At 35.1% G+C, this 21,734-nt stretch overlaps 2 protein-coding genes across 7 annotated transcripts; one reads left to right on the top strand and one right to left on the bottom strand.

Annotated features, from left to right (window-relative positions):
- Positions 1 to 4,051: 4,051 nt before the first annotated feature.
- On the top strand, positions 4,052 to 11,484 carry LOC409650 (solute carrier organic anion transporter family member 2A1). Of its 2 annotated transcripts, none has more exons than XM_016914572.1 (8): positions 4,052 to 5,023; positions 5,712 to 6,225; positions 6,372 to 6,481; positions 7,742 to 8,175; positions 8,832 to 9,504; positions 9,785 to 10,169; positions 10,247 to 10,348; positions 10,505 to 11,484. In XM_016914572.1, exons 2-8 carry the CDS (start codon positions 5,898 to 5,900, stop codon positions 10,624 to 10,626), a joined length of 2,154 nt encoding a protein of 717 aa, XP_016770061.1. In that variant the 5' UTR covers positions 4,052 to 5,023; positions 5,712 to 5,897; the 3' UTR covers positions 10,627 to 11,484. The 2 variants fall into 2 exon arrangements, with proteins under 2 accessions (XP_016770061.1, XP_393148.4); XM_393148.6 differs by having other exon boundaries at positions 5,556 to 6,225.
- Positions 11,485 to 12,519: 1,035 nt separating this feature from the next.
- Positions 12,520 to 21,103, bottom strand: LOC726470 (solute carrier organic anion transporter family member 1A5). 5 transcript variants are annotated; one of them, XM_006566207.3, is made up of 10 exons: positions 20,910 to 21,103; positions 16,845 to 17,105; positions 16,547 to 16,756; positions 16,146 to 16,404; positions 15,908 to 16,049; positions 15,534 to 15,828; positions 15,263 to 15,455; positions 14,655 to 14,913; positions 13,914 to 14,367; positions 12,520 to 13,604 (listed from the first exon to the last, which is right to left on the bottom strand). In XM_006566207.3, the coding sequence occupies exons 2-10, from the start codon at positions 17,101 to 17,103 to the stop codon at positions 12,745 to 12,747; spliced, it is 2,931 nt and encodes a 976-aa protein (XP_006566270.2). In that variant the 5' UTR covers positions 17,104 to 17,105; positions 20,910 to 21,103; the 3' UTR covers positions 12,520 to 12,744. The 5 variants fall into 5 exon arrangements, with proteins under 5 accessions (XP_006566270.2, XP_016770106.2, XP_016770107.2 ...); XM_016914617.2 differs by lacking the exon at positions 20,910 to 21,103 and adding an exon at positions 17,961 to 18,336; XM_016914618.2 differs by lacking the exon at positions 20,910 to 21,103 and adding an exon at positions 18,055 to 18,315.
- Between the last annotated feature and the right edge of the window lie 631 nt (positions 21,104 to 21,734).

The following is a 21,734-nucleotide window of genomic DNA, read 5'->3' as shown; positions in this document are numbered from 1 at the left end:
CGTCCTCCACCAGGATCGACTCGTTATAACAAGGGGAGAGAAGGAGAAAGGAAGGAGAAATTCTTGTAGGAGAATTATTTTCAATTCAGTATCAACTAATATTTCGTACTTTGAAGGATTGTCAACAAACCGTTCGAAGTGGGAATAGGCGAAGGACTAACGAAGAACGACTCCTCTTGCCCCTCAGCGCCGCCCCGCGGAACTTTTTTTCGATGTAAACAACACTACGTATACTCAAGGACAGTAAGGATATATGATCCGGCAGAATAAAACTTTTCCAGAGTTGCTTTCGAAAGTAAACATTTCTTTCTACTTTTTACCAAATAATATGAATTGTGCTAACTGATATTTTTAATTTTTGATGTAAATAATAACTGCAATTCTATATATATATATGTGAGATCGATAAAACTTTCTCCTTTAAATTTCCTTCGAATTACGATATTTATAAAGAGAAATATCGATGAAAGAAATACGTATTTGGATAAAATGTCTCTGATTACGTATCACGGCACAATTGATACGATCTCGATCTAAGATAAAACGTGTTGGAAAGATATTGGAGAATTTTGATCGAATGCCAGTTATCTTCGAAAGCGCGCGAACGCATTGCCGCGAATGAGTACGGGTGAGATTCGTATTGGTTTGAAGTTTTGTCGTAGTGTGTACACGATGCATTGTGCATGACCCTGACCCATCTTTCATATAGACCTCATCAACGTCTTCTAAGTCGAGGTACAGTCTGAACCAGACTAACGTTGACAATGATCGTGGAAGGAGGATAGAGGTATGCGATATGGCTGACCGGAAGTGACCGGTTTCAATCATTCTCTTAACGATTTGACAATATCCGAATTATTGGATATTTATTTCTCATAAATATAAATTCTTCGTTAAATTAATTTCTGGATAATTATTGATTTAGATAATTTTAAATGTTCCCTTTTTCACATATTTGATTATTATTATTATTATTATATGTAAGATCGAATATAATACGTTGTGCAAATATAACTAAATTATTTTTACTACACTGATCAAGTATCTGTGTAGATATGATCAATTAAAATTTATAGATAAATTACGAATGTGTTTCGAACGTGTTTGCACACGAGATTATATACAACTTTTGCGTGGAGAAGAACTGTCGCCAGAATAAATTGCAAATTACACGGTATTGCATCCAATATCACGCGAAAGATTTACAATACACGGCGCAACGTGAGCGAGAATAAAGAATTGGGGAATAAATTAATATTTCTGGAATATAGATATTACTTATATAATTAAACCCGCGATATCTCTCGATCGAGGAGAAACAAACGATACGAGGCCCTCTACTATTCGAAAGATAATCTTTCGTTATAAACAAATACGATACGAAGTAAATAAAATATAAATACAAAAGTTTCTTCGCTTGTCCAATGAAAGGAACATTAAATTGATCCATCTATACTATACGAACATATAAATTTGATCGCATATTTGTAAAATGGCGTTACGAATAAAAGGCCATTCGCCCTCGAAGAAAAACGGCGATTAGCATTAACTATGGTAATAATAATGATTCTAATGCAGCTCGTCCGGCCTTGATTCTTCTATTCTACGAATGCTGCGTAATTTAGCGACGCAAGTGGGTTGTAGCGTTGAGCGCGTTCTAACGAAATTTGTCAGTCTATTAGATTAGATCCAAGCCCTTGCCTCTTAATTTACCCGCGCAACACGAATTGTTATTATTGTGATGCGGCCGCGATCCGATCAACTCTTGTGTTTATTCAAAATTCGTCGAATATCGTCCACGATTTTTCATAATTTTAAATTGTAATTTTCGAGTTTAACAGTAGATAATATTTGTTCTTATATATGTTGTAAATAATTGAATTTTGGATTTTAATTCTCTGATAATGAAATTATACAGGTATTTAAAATCGATGGCAGATCGATTCAATTGAAAATATTTTGGAATATAATTAAAATAAAATTCAAACTGAATCTTACACGAAAAGATCAATTTTTTATTTTTATAATTTTAAATTGTAATTTTTAAATCTAAATCGATAATAGATAATAACAGATAATAGTGATCCAGTTTTCAAGAATATTTCAAGTTCTCTTTAAATATCTATAATATATAAAATGAAATTTTTGTCGATATCGTTCAATTTTGATAATTCTCCAATAAAAAATTGTGATTTTGAAGCCTAAATCGATGGCGAAATAACAGTGATCTAATTGGAATTTAGTTAATAATTTTTGATTTTAATGATTCCAAAATCCATCGTTTTATTATTTTATCGGAAATCATTGTACTTCACATCATTTCAAGCGAAATTAGAATATCGTGGAATATTTAAATCCTTCGAAAGAAATAGATAAAGGCATCGTATAAAATTTTCTCTCTAAAATTCTATAGTTTATTTCGAGATCTAGATTAAAACAAAAAAATCTTGCAATTACGTCAATCGTATTATTTGGGAAAAATAATCAGGAAGCGTAATCTATCAATTTGTTGAATTTAAGAATTATAATTTTACGACCGTTTTTATTTTTCCCAAACATTCAAAAATACAGTCTCGATTAAAAGTTGCACACATCGTGTAATTATTTTTACGTGCAACTTTTTTATCCCGATACAATTAAATTTTGCGCGTCGTAAAATAATTTTGTTGAAAGCGAAGAAAAAAAAATTAAAGGAAAAGAGATGGGAGAAACGTTCGTTTTCAGATGACAAGATGAGACAAGGTATGTGCTAATTTATTACCGTCTTATCGTAGATTTTAAATTTTTGTCAACAAGCGTAATCCCTTGACATGCGTTTGAGAACAAGCATACAAACGTCTGACGGTATTTCCTACAAGTCACGCCAAAATTACTCAACGATGACTTGCTTTCCAACGCGACATTGACGCGAATTCGTTATTTAAATCGTTGCGGTCGAACCGCGAAAATGGCTCGAAACGAATTGTGTTAAATGCAATGTAAAAGGAACACTGACTTTGTTACAAATTATTATACACGTATATGTTGTGCATTTCCTTGTCTCTATTGTCGTCTTCTTAAGAAGACGTTACGCATTAAAGGCAGAAATATAAGACGCGTTACCGTAAGAACTTGGGGCACGTGCATCCACAGTTCTCTAGCTCGGTTGGTAATGTCGCTTTTTTAATTATCGAGCTGGCCATGATAATAATCGGTTTCGTAACCGGCTTCCATTTTTCGTGGCTCAAGATTGCCGAAACTGTTTGAATTATAAATACCGTTGATCGCCTACTAAACAGAACGAAAAGTTAACGAGTTAAGCTTGTATTTTTTAATTGTACCTTCTCCGTATCCTCGACATCACGTAGAACAAATCGTAGAACAGGGAAAATCGAATTGCGAGGGAATGTTCTTAAAAAAAAAAAAATTAAAATTATTGAATTTTATTTTATTCGTTACTTTTTTTTAAAAAGATTTTTTCACTAAAAAAAAAAAAAAAGAAAGAAAAAGTAAACATTCGATATGGCGGACCGCTTTTTATCCGTCTTCGATACGTAGAGGAATACAGGGAAAATCTCGCGATGTCTTGGCAACGTACAGCACAGGCCGATCCGTTCTTCGATGGAAAATTAAATTTCAGCAATTAACCACCAGCTATTAGCGGTATAGCTGTTTGGTGTGTGCCATTAGCAATGCGCGGGAATAGACGGAAGAGTTTACCAGCCGCGTTAGTGTGCGCGTGTGTGTACATCACGTCGCCTCTATTAAATCATAATGGGTTCACAATGTGAGCCTCTGCTCCCGGAGGTTGACTAGAAACGAGCATAGACACCATAACGAAACCTATCTCGGTCTATCAGATCCCTCATCTTTCGAATCCTAATTCTCGAAATACCTAATTTTTATCTTATATATATATATATATATATATACATATATACTCGACGATCAAAATATTTGGATCATCACACTGGAATATCCCTAACGTCGCTTTAATATCGATCATTATCGTTCAAGTTGTTCAAAACTTTTCTTCAATATCCAATCATTACAACTGCTACACCTCGGCTGCCACTAATATTCAACCTGACAGATTTGCCTCGATTATTCCATAACGTGGCTTAATGTTGTCGCAATCGTCGATATAGACGAGGGAAGCCATTGTTGTCACTTTTCACCCGGCTCGGCGCCGTGTTATTTCCAATTACGAAAGAAAGAAGAAAGAAATTGATATCTCGTTTAATTGTGTCCATCGAGCGATAAGAAAATATATATATCTTTCTTCTTCGATAATCAATTTTTTTCTCCCCACGTGATTTTTCCACCTAGATCAGAATCCATCTCTCGATTCCATCTCAGATATCCGGATTATCAACACGTCTCCGCAAATACGGATTATCGAAACAGTGGATACGCTTCGAATCACAAATAGAGACAAAGAGCGAGAGAGAGGGGGATAGAGAGAGAGAGAGAGGGAGAAAGAGATCCGCGCACAGCGCTGGAGCGCGGCAAGAGAGAGAGAGAGGGAAATAGAGGTTAGCAATCGGTCGGACGGAGACGGAAATAGAGGTTAGCAATCGGTCGGACGGAGACGGAAGAAAACGGAGAAGGAAGGTGGAACAACCGCGACGGTTGCGAGAGAGATAGAAAACGCGGCCGCTAGATAACAGCTAAGCGAACCCGAGTGCCATAGATGCATCACACACAGTTCTCCGCGTCGCGAGAGTTTCTCTTCTTCGCCTCTTCGCCTCGATCGGTTTTCCTCCTCGGGGAGGACGGAAAGTGGGGATCCGCAGGAGGTTCATCTCTCTCGGTTTCGGAGGATCGATTTCAGTCGGAGAGGAATAACGTTCGTTCTCGGACAAAATTGCGTTCGAGACGACTTTTTTTTTTTTTTTTTTTCCCCACTTTTGAGAGTTTTCCTCTCTCTGGTGTCGCGATTTCTTTTTTTTTTTTTTCTGGGATTTCACTCGAACCCTTTTATTCTCGATTCGACGAGAATAAAATCTTTCCTCTTTCTTTTTTTTTTCCCCCGCGGTCAGATGTGAGTGAACATTTTGTGAATTTTTAATTCCCCTACCCTCGTTGCAAGGTTTTAAATTAATTTCGGGATTTTAAGCAGATACACTCGCTCGAAAGAAACGAGTTTTTTGGAAAGGTTCTGTGATCTGTGCTCGAACCGAGTTTTTCCAAATTTTCATTTTTTTTTCTTTTTTTTTTTTTTCTTTAAAGATTTTTATGCAGTGTCCATCCAATACCCGAATTAAAAGAATTATAATCATCTTCTATAAATAATATATATTTCACGCCAGTCTCCAGCTTGTTTTTTTTTTTCTTCACTCGTCCAACTTCACGTTTGTTTCCCTTGAAACGATTCGATTCGATTCGACACAAAACTGTCAAAAATGTCATTGCTACCGTTCTCGTGAGTGATCGGGAGAGAGAAAAAAAAAAAAAAAAAAAAAAAAAAACAATTATCCAATTATCCGATATTATTAATTCTTGTAATAAAGATAATTCAGAAATATCTCTCTGTCTGTGCGCTCCCCCTCCCCCCTCCCCCCCCCTCGCCGCAGGCAAAGATCACAGGATCGTGGGGTGAAAAAATCGGAAGCCACGCGGAACCAGCGAAACGATGGAGAACACGTGACCCTTGGAGTCGATAATAATAAACGATAGTAATAATAATAATAATAATAATAATTAAATAATAATAATAAAAAAAAAAAAAGGAAGGGAGGAAGAGAAGAGGGGGTGGTGGTCGAAGCGAGGAAAAGCGATGCGAAAAGGGCCGCGAGGACAGCGGGCGTCGATCGAAAACGTGGGATCAGCGATTGAGGTCAAAGCGATCTCGAAGCTGCGTAGCGGCGGGTGAAACGCGAGTTGAGCGCGAGCGCCGCCCATAAAGCGAGACAAGGATGAAGAATAACGCGAGCAACCACGGAGAGAAGAACGGGCCGGAGAGCCTGAAGTTGTTGAGGGTGCCGTCCACGCCCCCGACCACCCCGACCACCCCTACCACGCCGAGGGGGCTCGAGGACGTGTTCAGGGATCTGCCCATCACCGACGAGACCTCCTGCGGTATATGGTGCATAAGGAACCCCACGTTGCAAAGATTCGCCAACAAGAAGGCTTACGTGTTCCTGTACGGTGTGCTCGGTTGTATATTTTCGGCCAGTTACGCGTACTTCAACGGCACGATCACCACCATCGAGAAGAGGTTCAAGATACCTTCGAAAACGACAGGTTGGGAATGTGTTGTATTTGTTTTTCGAGAGAGCTTTTGTAGAGAAAAAAACGTATAGAATACGTGAAAATAGTGAAAAAAAGATCGTCCGGGTTGTAAATCAAGGAAACCGATTTAGTCGATTTAATTATCTTTCTCGTCCCAGGTCTCATCTCGGTGGGCAACGATATCTCGCAATTGTTCGTATCGGTGGTCCTGTCTTACTACGCAGGAAGGGGTCACAGGCCTCGATGGATCGCATTCGGGATTTACACGGTGAGTATTGGATATCTATCTATCCACCGACCTCTTGTCCGTTTCATATTCGTCCTCTCGTTCGCATGAGAGAACGGAGAGAAAATTTGTGGCAATCAGCTGTCGGCACACGCCCCAAAGAATGAGCTAGGAGACGTCATAAACCAACCGGTTGGTCGGTTCTTAATTAAATTAGGAAGCGTTGAAATCGTAGCTCTACGCTCATTCACGCCTCTTCCCATCGCACACTCTCGCCACACTGTGTTTAGCTAAACACTCCATTCATTGGCCAGTGAAAAGGCGATGTTCGTGTGCGAAGAAACATCTCGCCTTACATGTTTTCGATATTTATGTATGAAATAATTTTCGCTCGAATATTGTAGGACGTTGTTATTTTCACCGACAACTTGTGGATTCTCTTAAAATTGCGATTATTTTACATCGATATGATATTTTAATTTTAATTGGACTTTGATTCATTTCTAAAAAATATTATGAATTACATTGATTTTAAGCATTCTGTTTAATCGTATTACAAATTGTATCACAATTAATTAGAAATTAGAAAATATCGAGCTATATGTTATAAATAACGAAATATCGATTAAATATTTGATATCATTCGATGTAAATGACTGATAACGCTTTGATAGGAGATCGTATTAGTTTATTGCAGTTATACTTTGTCAGATTATTTTTTTCCATTGTTCTACATTATTTTTATACCTTCTTATAAAAATGATAAAAATAAAATTTATTTACATATATGTATACTTATAATAGCGATCGATTCAGATTTGAAAAAAATTCTAAAATATCTTTGAGATCGTCGTTGATCTTTTCGTTGACGACTTTTCGACGAATTAATTAGTCAACGTTCCACGCTCGAATATTAAGATGAATTGTTAGAGCAATCGTTAGATAACGTTATGGTAACGGTAAACACGACTTATAAAGATCGTGTCCAAAGATGATGGATATAAAAAAAAAAACTTGAAGAATAACATTTTTCCAGACTGATTTTGTTTAATCAGACAAATGTAAATATCAGAAAGTACTCGTATTGTTAAAGTAGCACGTTTCATTGTAAATAATAAAATACTTTGTATGTACATAAAATTGAAGATCAGTTTTATCGAAGACAAATACCATATTTAGCTACTATCTAGTCGCTAATAATTAATCGTATAAACAAATCAATCTTAAAATTTAAAAAGCAAATAAGTGATTCTCATGAAAACCATGAAAGATGAAAAATATCGTATTTGCTTTGTGCTTTAGGTAGTTGTCTTCTGTTGTTTAACAATGTTGCCACACTTCTTATACGGTCCAGGAGAAGACGCTCTTTTACTTACGAAAGAGTATGGGGCAAAGCCGGAAAACTCGAGTCACATACCTGATAAATATCGGAAGTTCTTGTGTCTCGGGAAGGAAAGCCGAGAGGATGAATGTGAGGATGCCGATGGAAATTTCGCGCCCCAAGCATTGCTCTTCGTTGCGCAATTAGTATCAGGAGTCGGTGGTTCACTCTATTATACTTTGGGTGTATCGTATATGGACGATAATATACAGAAATCGAAGACACCGGCACTGATCAGCTTTTCCTATTTCTTGAGAATGTTGGGACCCGCTATTGGTTATGGGTTGGCGTCGTTCGCGTTGAAATTTTATATCAGTCCTAGTCTGACGCCCACCATTACGACACAGGATCCAAGGTACACGAAATTATATTTACGGTCAATTATCTTTAATACAACACACATTAGAAAAACGATTTCGATCGAATATATCTCACATAACACTTAACAACATATGGCATGAATGTTTCTATCACTGTTTTCTTTCACATTTTTCTAAATTGTATTAGTTCTAGATTTCGCTTAATATTAGAGACATGTGAGAAGCCGAAAATGTTGGATCGAGTTGGAAAATATCCTCGTTTCGTTTTCCGAAAATATCTTGTACACAGATGTATATTTGAGATTCCCAAGAATTCGGGACTGACTTTAATTTTTTGGACAAGTATAGTTTCAAAATGTTACTCAACTCCTCAATATTCTGAAGAATCTTGACATTTTCAAAAATTCTGAAGTTTTCAGGAATCCCGAAATTCTCGAACTGTGAGATACTTTCGGAACCCGACTTGAGCCGATCTGACTCGAGCCGACCCGATCCTAGCCGATCTGACCCGATCTGAATCGATTCGACCCGAACATCGGGTTCCCGATATTTTCAGTTTCTCGCACATCTCTGCGTAACAAAATTTCGATGCAACATGGAACGAATTAATCATATATCACAAGAGTCGAAAAAGGATGCAAAGGTAAAGATAATTTTAATTTCAACAACATTTTTTTCCAAACAAAAATAGATGGTTAGGTGCTTGGTGGCTCGGTTGGATTATTCTGGCGATTCTTCTTTTCATCTTCGCAAGCGTAATCGCGCTTTTCCCCAAAACACTACCAAGAGCCGCAGCTCGTAAAGCTTTAGCATTGGAACGAAACAAAACTGCAACGACCATCAAAGAAGAGGAATCAGAATTACCAGCTTCTCTCTCGGATATGCTGAGGACGTTTAAACGATTATTAACAAACACTACTCTGATGTGCAACAATTTGGCAACCGTTTTCTATTTTATGGGATACATGCCATATTGGATTTTCATGCCGAAATACATCGAAACTCAGTACAAACAATCCGCTTCTGTCTCGTCATTGATCACTGGAACAGTTGGTTTAGTCTTCAGTGCATTTGGAATTCTTCTTTCTGGTTTGATTATCTCGAAATACAAACCCAAGGCTAGATATTTGGCCGCGTGGAACGTGATGGTGGGTGCTATATCGGTCGTAGGAATGATCTCTTACGCATTTTTGGGTTGCTCGGCCAACGACAAACAAATTATGGTTCAACCGGATGGCAGCTTGAAGACTCAACTCCCTTGCAACGAGCATTGCATGTGTGACTACGTTACTTACAATCCTGTTTGCTCCGAGCATGGACAGACTTTCATCTCAGCTTGTCACGCTGGATGTCGTAATGTAAAGGTTCGAAAGTTTTAATCATTTTTGATAAGTTTATTATTTTTATGAAATGAGTGAAGTGAACAAAAATTTTCGATTTTGTTATATTTCTTCGAAAATGATATCATTCGATTGAAAATGAATGTCAATTGACTATCGATTGAACGTGAATATCGTAAACTATCGATATAATATTAATCGATACTCGATCAATATTCATTTTCAAAGTTAAAAACACTTTTAAACAATTTTAATAATTTTAATAAAATATATAATTGTTATATTTTCATTTAATTATTTCTAGATATTAACCAACAGTAGTAAATTGTATACGGAATGCAGTTGCATCAAACCGAAGTTCGCACGTTTGCCATTTTTGTTTCCAAACAACACGTGGAATCCGCAGACAACTGATGTTCCATTCGAGACACCAGCACCCGATGGATCAACAGGTTTTGGAACTGCGATTCCAGGAGCGTGTCCCGTGGATTGTATGCACAAATTTTATATATTTCTGGCTGTGGTTTGCTTGCTTAAATTCAGCGGCGCCACCGGAAGGGCATCGAATTTTTTGGTTTCTGTCAGATGCGTGGATGAAAAGGATAAAACAGTGGCTATGGGCTTTGGATTAACTATTATGAGTTTATTTGCATTCATACCCTCCCCTATTTTATTCGGATACATTTTAGGTGAGATGAATTGATTGATTCTTATTATTATTATTATTTTTTTTTTGTGAAATTTCTTTAAATATTATTTTTCACAGATAAGACCTGTATTGTTTGGGGGAAAACATGTTCAGGTACAGGAAATTGTTGGCTCTACAATGGAGAAACGTTGAGGTATCTACTAAACTTTACTGCAGCCAGTAAGTTTGTCTATTTATTTATAAATTTATTTATGAAATTTTCATTTACTTTTACACGTAAATGTAAAATAATAATAAATCGTTTAAAATCGATAAGAATTTTAATCTCGGATTAATCTTATTATCGCTTATCATGGTATTTTTTTTTTTTTCTAGCATTCGTAACGATCGGCACGTTATTCGACGTGGGTGTGTGGTATTTCGTGAAAGATGTAAAGATTTTCGATGAGGAGATTGAATTGAAAGACATACCCGAAGAGCCAGGAGAGACGCTTTGAAAATAAATCACACGATCAGATATCAAATCGTTTGTCGAGGGTGAAAGGTGAAAAGTTAAAAATCGAAAGTCATTGGTGAAGAGAAAAAAGGATTAAAATAAATGAATAAACAAAAAGAAGATGGGAACGTCAAGTAAAAAAAAAAAAAGGAAATGGAAGAGCTGACGAATAAAGACTTTACAAGTACCTTAAGCAATTTCTTGGATATATTTAAAACGTACTCGTAGTACCTCGGATAGAACTTATCGTTGACTATAGTTCACTCGTGAGGGCATTTGAAAAAGAAAATGAATTAATTTTTTTTTTTTTATTTAGTATCTTCGTTTTATTACGCATTGTTATTGAGTAACAATTCTCATCGTAGATGCAAGAGTAAGTGTAAAACGACTCATATCAGTATGATACTTTCAATTCATAAACCCATATTTTCTCGTGTACAAAATATATATAGAGAATGATAATTTGTATCTATTATCTATCCGACAGATGTTTTAATTTTAAATTTATCATATGATATAATAATATATCTGTTTTTTAAATTAATGAATCGTTGTTGAATAATATTAATAAGACTATAGACTTAGAGAATCTATTCAAATAAAATAATTGTTTTTTACTTGAACAGATTAATTTACGTAATGATGAATGAACTTAGATAGATGATCACACATTGTTAAGAATTAACATGTGGAATTTTTATTTAGTAGCAAAGTCGTATGAATTATTAAAAGAGAGATTAATACTGACGATAATAAAGATGAGGAATAAATTAGGCTATTTGGATTTCAAATAGAGATCTATTATTTTGAAATTTTAATTTTAGCAATTATATATCTTTCAATAAAACAATTTTATCTACGTCGTGATTTGTATTTTTAAATAATCCTTTTTATTACCTGCATAAATAATCCTTTTTTTGAAACTGTAGTTTAAAGTTTAATAATACTTATTTAAAATATGAATATAAATATTTTGTTTAAAGGTAAATAAATAAAAAAATGATTAGATAAAATAATATATTTAAATGAATTTGTAATAAATATAAAATAATTTGACAAATATGTGATGAACATTGCAGTACACTTATTTCCTATAATAAATTTATTTTTTTTCTTATGTTGAAGTGTAAATAAATGATTATTGATTTGTCTCATATAAAAGAAAAGTCAATTTAATTTTCATAGACAATGTTAAACTTTATTTTATTTAAATTATTGGCAGTATCATATATATATATAATAATAAACTAATTATGAATTAATCATACAGTCTTTTTTTTTTTTTATAAATTATTTGCACTTCATACTTTTGAATAGTAAATAATTTTTCGTTTTTTTTTTTTTTTATAAATATATGAAGAATATATATGTATCTCGAATCTTCGGTAAGTAATATAAAAATATATATATATATAATATAAATTTGTACTATTTATTTAAGAAGCTGTAATTATACGTAATATGAAGAAGAAAAACTGTATATACTACCAAATTAAAAAATTTAAAATATAGAAGAAATGCTAAATTGAAAATCATGTAAAGATATTCTTTGTAACGAGTAATCATATTTTTATCAATTATTTTCATTTCTTTTAGTTTTCAAGAGAAATAAAATTTTTCGACAACAATAGATTTTTGAGCATTCTTCTACAATTTCAAAATTCTAAGACTATCAATCGTATACAAAATAACTTCTTTAATTGTAGTTTGCACTTAGCCTAATAATATAAATAATCTATAATTCATTAAAAGTTTTCAATTAAATTACAGAATTATCTGTAACATATTTATAGCTCAATGAAATAAAACGATCATTAAAATATATCAATTTGTATATAACAATATATAACTGTTGATTCCTACATCATGGAAAAAATTACATATTCCAAACAACTGAGAACAATTTCAATATATTACTTTATCTATTACTCTCTTACCTAATATCTTAATAAGCTACACTTTAATACTTCACAAATAACATAAATAAAATTCAATTCTGAATAGATGAAAAAAAAAAAAAGAAGAAAAAACAGAAATATATCTGAATAAATAACTTTCTATAGACTTGGGTATAAAATGTCAAAACGAAATAACATGCAACACTATTATCCATTATCTATCAAAAATCAGTGTGCAATGTTCCTACACTCCCCTTATTGGACGTTTTTGGGCTAACACTTTCTCTCGACTCTGGTCTTAGATCCTCGGCAATCTTGTTATCCCTCAAATTGCTGAATCCGGGCGAATATTGATTTATCGAATTTGACTTTTTCGGCGTCATTGCCACCAATGGAATTCCAATCTTAGGCTCCGGATGACTTCCATTCTCTCCCGATATCGCCAATTCTTGTTCCTCATCAACCTTCTCGTATTTATCGATCAACGATTTTACACCTTTCGTGGATACAGGATCGACAATTGGTATACCGACTTCGTTGAAGTTTCCCCTCTTCTGTAGAGGCTCGTTTTGCCTCCTCCTCGAAAATTCAAAACTGCTCGTCTTCGAGGAACCGTCTATGTTTCTTCGGTTCAACCTTGGATCACCGTAATTGTCCGGATTTGGAAATTCTCGTTTGAGCGAATTTTTCACGGAGGAAGAAGTATCGCTGTTATACACAGACTCGTACTCTCTTCCCATGATGCGTTTACGCGATCGTGGCTCCACGCTGCTGAGATCACTTTCCACGTCCGAATCGATATCCAAAGGTCTGTAAGCTACTTTCGGACTCGAGTCTTTCTTTCCCTCCTCGTCGCTGGAACTTAGATCGTCCTCCGAGTCTGTGTTTCGTATTTTTGATTTTTGAGCCTGAGACGGTTGATTGAGCGAGGTTTTTGAATCCGTTCGACGATCTCCAGGACCCAAAGGACCGTATTTCAATGGAGTTTTCTCGGTCTCTTGATCTTCTACATTTTCGTATATGGATTTGACGGATTTTTTTAGATTTTCGCTTGATTTTTCTAGATTAATCGTTGCATCATCTACAAAGATTTCATATCAATGATAAGTATTTACTTAAGTAAAGATCATCATATCGAATATGATGTTGAAAAGGTTTTATTTAACGGTTGTCAAGTTAACCTAACCTAATTTCATTTTAATTTCAAAATTATAAATAATATCAATTATTAATAGCAATGAATCTGATTAAAGTTAATCTGTTTTAATGAAAAGTATTTATCAATAATTATTCCCAAATAAAATCTTCACAACGATATTTAAAATGATGATCTTGGCAATAAAAAAAAAAACTAAAAAATTAAAAATCTCAATAAAAAATTGCAACATACTCGAAGAGGATTGATGGGTTATAACTTCACTCTCATTATCACTTCGACCTTGCTGATTGGTCGCATCATTCGTGCTTGAAATCATTTCCCTCATTTCGGTCATCGATGTTGCCTCTCCCTCTTTCTGGACATAAAGCTTCAAATCTTCGGATAGACACCACACGACCAATTTCAATATAACGCACAAAACCAACAAAGAACCTGTCATGTAGCAGAGATAGTTGCCGAGCTTCGTGCCATCGTGGATACGACACGAACTCTTTTGCGTTCCCCAATATAGACAGGTTAGGTTCGCTATCACGTCGTATAAAATTTTTCCAGGTATAAATGCTATGCACGTCATCAGAAATCCTATGCTGATAGCCTTGTCCTGCACGCTCACGGATCTCAAGATTATCAATATATCTCCCACGAAGGTCGAGGCGATTAATACACAGGATAAAAGAATTCCAAACTGAAGAAGAGAAAAATATAAATCTTGTACGTATCAAAATAACCTCTTAACGGAGACATATCTCTCAAATATAATTCTCAAAGGTTAAAAATCAAAGATCTAAATATCAGGGATAAGAAAGGATATGTATATATTGTTTGATATAAAAATTTTGTTATTAATAATTATTGAAATTATTAACAACGTTAAGTGACACGTGTATAATTTTAATTCGTCGACAAAAAGGACTAAATAGATGTTTCATAAGAATTTAATATTGTAGATAGAGAATGGAAAGGAATACTAACCTCGAAAGCTACCCAATTGAATTGACAACGATTCGAAGTGCAAGGTCCATCGATCGCATCCGTTTTCCCTGCGCCCATTACACTTTCTACACAGCTGCACTCACTGTAAGTTGTTATACCGTTTCTGACTTCGGAAAAAGTGCATCCAGCGTGGCAAGGGCTATAAAAGGTGTACGTGCCCTTATTGTCGCAGACGGGACGAAAATCGGCGTCGTTTGAACATCGACAATTTCGATTGCAATATTGCAATAATACGAGACTAAAAAAAGAATATATAATATAATATATAAAATATACATGATTCGTATATAATATTCGAACTACTATTTTATATTTTACAATTCATCCAATTGGAAAATTCTGATTTTTAAATTAAATATATTTGTACATATCTCTTCTCAAGAATCTTCCTAAGTTTTTGATACAATTTCATCTAAGAACTCTTTTTATAATAGGCTGATAGAGCACGAAATTCTGAACATTATTTTTTGATTAAAATTTTATTCTATTCAACACTATTAGTGCTCTACGCAAAGAATGTTCGAATATTTTTATAAACCACCGAATATACATAAATGTATAAAATGATAATTATTCCTCGCACTTACGATCCCTTTTTAGAGGTGCCAAAGATGGGTTTTTTGTCACAAGTGGCAGCGGTGAGTGCAAAGATGATCGCAGCTGCCAAAAGGACAACAATAATACTGTACCCAATCACACTTCTTGCGCTCGGTTTCAATTTTGAGATTACCATTCCCGAGAGTACAACGATCAACGCGACCAGGCTGGGTTTCAAAATATCTGGAAAGATCGAGCATCAGTTCAAGCATTGGCTCGCTTAGAAGAAAAATGGTAAGAGATAATTCGGTCGACGTTTACTGGTTATTAATCTCGACGAAATAGGATCCTCGAAACCTAGTAACATTCCAGTTGGTTTAGGAACGTGAAATCTCGACTGTCCAATAAGATTCTCAAATGCAACGAAATTCACTATTGCCATGATGTAGAGGGTGCAGGCCAAGATTTGACACATCAGAATCTTATTCGTGATCAGTCTGCCCAACGACGGCCAAAAGTCGATACTTCCTACGTTTTGGCTCACTATCGTGCGTGGTGCTCGACTCGACTGATTGTTGGAATTGTTCAGCAACGACACGGCCGCTTTCTCCACGATCTGGAAAAACAGGTATGAGAGATATGCTTGCTGTATGGATCCGTATTCAAAATTCATTTCTACAAATTTTCCCAATTACCTCTGACGGCAACATTCGTGGGAACCAAGAGAGTAAGAGGCCTGGAATCACCAGCAGCAACGTGAAAATAGGCAGACCCAACCACCATGCGCCTATCTGTTCCCTGTAAGACTCTACGGGGTTCAAGGTAACCGCGTCGAATCTGAACAAGAATTATTCGTATAAATTTATCACTTTCCCTCTCGAGAATTGTAAATAATTGTAAATTATCATACATTTTCTTTCCAGAAACACCCACCTAAGGCATATCCATGCCAGCATGCATCCAATAAGGATACCAAAAATTTTCACTGAAATGAGAAAACCTATGAGACCTGACACGTGCTTCTTCCTCGTGTTGTCGTCCAAATAGGAAACGCCCAATGCAAAGTAGGAGATGTTCGCTATACCAGAAACCACTTGCACCACTATGATCATGGCCAACGTGAAATAACAAAATTCCTTCTCCTTGGAAACGATTCTCGACGTCGTCTCTGAGCAAAGATCTCGACTATCCTCTAAAAAACAAGAAGATATATACAGAGAGAATTATATACAAATTATAAATATTATAATACAAATTATATAATACAAATTATAAAATTTAAGAGAATTATATACATTTAAAATCGAGAGATCAAGAATTAAGAAAGATATTACCAGCGTATATGGACATATGGGTCACGTTCTCAGTTTCTTCAACCACTTTCGTGTGATGGGTCAAGTGAAGTATTATCATGACGAAATACGAGATGCTTTGTAGCAGGACAATGGCGCCTATCCACGCCGCCCTGTGTATCCTGTCGCCCCAATAGGCGATCACCACTCCTAGGGCGAACGGCGTCAGGTCCGAAACTATGAGCACCCATTCTGTGTAAAAGCGAAAAGAAAGCGTTCGTTGGCATTCGATTCTCAATTTCTCCTTTCTTACAGGGAGGGGAGGGGAGGGGATTTCTACCCATCGCGTAAGGGTGGAACTGGAACCTCCTCGCTATCGTGGGCCCTGCCATGTGAAGGTAGGCGTAGGCGGCTGCCTGGATCAGGCCCACCCATGACAACAGCCCGACGAACAACCGCCTCGTCGCGAATCTCGCCAACCTCGGGCACGGCAACTGCGCGCAGCCACAGTCTATCGACTCGTCCGGTATCGGATTAGCCGGTCCAGCTAGGCCGCCCTCCACCTCCGATCTTATCACTTCCGTGACGCGTATGGCCATTCCTTTTTCACAGACAGAGAAGAAATAATTATAATTATAACATCATTCGAATTACTATTATTATTGTAATTATATTTATATTATTTATATTATTTATATTATTATAATTATATTTATATTTATATTATTTATATTATATATTATTATATTATTATATTTATATTATATTATATGTTATTATATTATATTATATATTATATTATATTTATATTATTTATATTAATTATATTATTTATATTATATTATATTTATATTTATATTATTTATATTAATTATATTATTTATATTATATTATATTTATATTTATATTATTTATATTATATATTATTATATTATTATATTTATATTATATTATATGTTATTATATTATATTATATATTATATTATATTTATATTATTTATATTAATTATATTATTTATATTATATTATTTACATTATTTATATTATTATATTATTATATTATTTATATTATTTATATTATTTATATTATTATATTATTTATATTATTTATATCGTTATATTATCATTATTATATTAGTTTAGAGAAGAAAGGAAAGTTTGTAAGCCGTAAAAATATTCCTACAAGCTCGTGATCCAATTAACCGCGTTACAAGCGCATTACACGTGTCTCGCACGGCTCTAAGTAAGTAAGTCACGATGAATCATCATCATCATCATCATCATCATCACTACGTTTGATGGCGTCTCGTTCGAGGAATTTCATTTTCGGGAGAGATGAAATCTTCCTTTCTCTCTTTTTTTTTTTTTTTTCACAATTCAAATTCTTTTTGATGAATAAATAATACGCGCACAGTGTAAAATCGATCGATCCATTTCTTTCGACGTATCGACGCACCTGGTTCGACACAATTTGCGCGATCGAAATCGTGCAATTTGTTGAGAGAGAGAGAGAGAGAGAGAGGGAAAGAGAAAAACTCGAAGCGTGTTACTCGATGTTCCTTTCACATGTTTACTCGCACATCGTGTCACTCGTGCATAGATTCGTCGTCGACGTTCTTTGCTTCCCCCCTCGTTTTCACCAAATTTTTTCCTTTTTCCTTTTTTTTTTCGTTATTCGCGAGAGAGAAGGAGAGAGGGAGAAGAAGAGAGAGAGAGAGAGAGAGAAAAGAGAAATTAAAACGGATTAATAATGCGTGCGAGGCGAACTGGAAGGCAGGTGAGGCGAGGCACTTTTAGTCGACGGCACGTTATCTTGTTACAGATACGCCGCTCGGATATCTTTCGATAAAGAGTGGAGGTGTAATATACGCATGTGCTGCATACATGGGGAAAGAGAGAGAGAGAGAGAGAGGGAGAGAGACATAGGTAAATACCTCGTATCGTGTGAAATATATATATATATATATATATTTACGAGGCGTAACGTTTATGCGTCGATTATTAACTGTGAGATAATATGGGGATTTTTGGAAACGTAACGTGCCGGTAGGGTAGGGTGGAGATTTTATCGACCGTGTAACGAGAAATCTGGAAATCGAGAGACTTTCGGGTTCTTCGAATCGTACTTTTTTCGTTCATTGATTAATCTTACGCTTCTTTTAAAATTCTGTTTCATCGAGATGAAAAATTTTGATGGATAAGTTTATTCTTTTAAGCAAGTAGAAAGGAATCGTGTGTATATTTATAATTGAGATTGAATTTGATCTTGATGGAAATTGTAGCTCCAAATTGATAATATATTTTTTTCTTCTAATAAATGTCGTTATAAATAATCGTAAATAAATAATTTCATTATTTGAAAGATAATTATTGAATAGAGAATCTTGGCAAAAATTATCTTCCTTTCTCGATCTCGATGAGCTCTTAAAATTAACGATAAGAAAGTTATCAGTGTGCAATGTATTATTAACTAATCTACGCGAACACGAATGTATCAATAAAAAAATTCGATTATTCGATGAGTCAAATACGAATCACTTTAGATAAAAGATAAAAAGAAACGTGAACTAATCCTTGAACTATGAAACACTCGATGCAGTATAGATATAGATTTATCGATTCCATTCAATTTATAGAAGAAGAAGAAAAAAATAATAATAATAAAAAGAAAATGTTGAAATTTTTTTTTTCAAAGTTGTTAAAAAATATTTAAATTCGATCGAGAGTCAAAGATGCAATTTCTGATGGCGAAACTCGCTCACGCCATCTATGATCGTATATCATTAAATCCCAAGCATTTCAAATTTTCCCTCCCTTCGGTCGCATTATCGATGCACGTGACTCGCTCGCGCCATCTACGAATTGGATTAAAACGATTACAAAAGAAAAAACAATTACTTGAAATTTCTTCAAATTCCTTCAAAAATTACTTAAAAAAAAAATCTATCTCGTACAACTTGTACGTGTAACCAATTATTCCACGTTGATTAAGATTCTGAAACGTCGAAGAAGCGCTTCAAAAAGCAGTCCAATTTGAAAAATTCGTCGTTCGAGTTCGATTTGAATTAAAACAATTGATTACAAAAAAAAAAAAAAAGTAATTGCTACTTGAAATTTCTTCACCTAAATCCTGCAAAAAAAAATTTTTAAAAATTTACACACGTGGCCAATTTCGTATTCCACGCTGGTTAAAATTCTAAAACGTCGAAGAAGCGATCCCGAAAGCGTTCCAATTTGGAAAATGGCACGAGTCCGGTTTCTTTCCGGGGAAGACAGAGAGAGAGAGAGAGAGAGAGAGAGAGAGAGAGAGAGAGAGAGAGAGAGAGAGAGAGTCGAAACGGTTCGAGAAAGGAGTTAGCACGCTTAAGCATACTTAAGTCGGCGCCATAAGAAAATGACGAATGCCAATTAGCATATGAAAAGCTTCCCTCCGTTCGCCAGGTTCGGTTGGCCGAGCGCACCTCGGCGCTTGGGTGGGGTTGTTCCTTGGTACGGGACGCTTGGCAGGGCGATCACGTTTTTGAATATTAAGGGCAGGATTACACCGAGGGCTTAACGCGCGAAATTTAGTCCGGCGGAGCCAGAAACGAAAAGAAATCACCCTTAAGACCCGTGGTGGTGGAGAGGAATGGAGGAGACACGGGGAAAATCGGAAAGGAGGGAGGGGGGCGTAGGGGGGGGGGGAATCTTTTTCTTCTTAGCCCAATCAACCTTTCAGCTCTCCTCTCGGATGATAAATGAATCGGTCGGAATTTTGAAATGGAATTGGAATTGGATTAGGCTCGAGTGAAACGATCAGATTTAATGGAGAATATAATTTTGTATATATATATGTATAAATTCTTTTCTTAATAAATCAAAATTTCGAAATATGGGATTGGGAATTAGGCGTGACGAGGAAAAAAGAAAACTTTTTTATCGATCGAATTAAGTTGGACGAGATTTAATAAAATAATTATATTTTAATTTAAAATTATATGGAAGAAATTTTTTCTTAAATAAATATCGAATTTCGAAACGTGGAATCGAATTGGATCGAAATGCGATAATTTTGATAATAATTCGATACGATATTGCAAAAACGTGCTAATTATTTTTACGATTGGTAGGAAAAATCCATTCGACGATTATTTTCCGCCATATTTGAATATACCGACAGAGATTTGTCAAAGAATATGTACGATTGTGGAATTGTTCCGATTGCTAAAAATATAATAAACGCACGCGAAGATATTCTTTAAGAAAATTGATGATTACGAATGAATACATTCATAATCAACATATTACGGATGAATTCAGAACACGAAAAGCTGAAAAAAAAATCCACGCACGTAAACACACGATTCCCGATACGATCTTGTTTTCATGTCACAGTTTGTTACGTATCGTTTTTATGTTTCCTTACCTTCGGAGAAATTGCTCGAACTGACCACCTCTCGATTCGATAAAGGTGTGAATACTTCTTATCGTGGATCGTCGAACGAGTTCGAAGAATGGATATTGCACGACGTTTCATAATAATAACCACTAGCACGATAAACACATCTTACTTCAGTGAAAACTGTCTCTATACTAATTGCTTCATTCATAATACGATACCCGGGACAGTGTTTATATATTCGTTCGATTTCATAACCTTCGAGTTTTGCAGAAAACTAGCGAACCAAATGTATATCCAGTTATATTTATTACTAACGAAGAAAATGACAACGACGCGAACAGAGAGAGAAAGAGAGAGAGAGAGAAAAAATAACTACGACACGAAGGAGAGGTTATGTCGAGCCTAGTGACATTACGATATATACGAAAAAACGTATATATTTCTCTAACGAAATCAAGCATATCGAGAAAAAATCTATCTTTGAGAGTATTGCTTTTTTTTCTTTAATCGAATAATATTATTTAAATTGAAAGAAGAAAATAAAAAGATTTAATTTTACAGACGAACGAATTCGATAGACGGGATAAATATTATACACGTATTACTAGTAACCAGTGATTGGTATTCTGAACGGTCCCTTCGGAGGAGCCACGGTAATATTCCGCGTTCATAACGATCGCAAGTATGGCATAACTGAAATATAGAAATGTATTTATACGCGCGTATACGTAAGTACATCTATAGATATCTCACGTAGGAGGATGCACGCTTTCCATTAGCAGAGTAAGTGACCACTGGCTACCATTTTCTTTGATGTCGGTTAATTTACTAATAACATCGGTTCCACCG

This window comes from Apis mellifera, linkage group LG10, assembly GCF_003254395.2.
Source record: "Apis mellifera strain DH4 linkage group LG10, Amel_HAv3.1, whole genome shotgun sequence".
Taxonomy (NCBI): Eukaryota; Metazoa; Arthropoda; class Insecta; order Hymenoptera; family Apidae; genus Apis; species Apis mellifera.
Note: the sequence above shows the minus strand (reverse complement) of the source record. Positions and strands in the feature narration are given on the sequence as shown.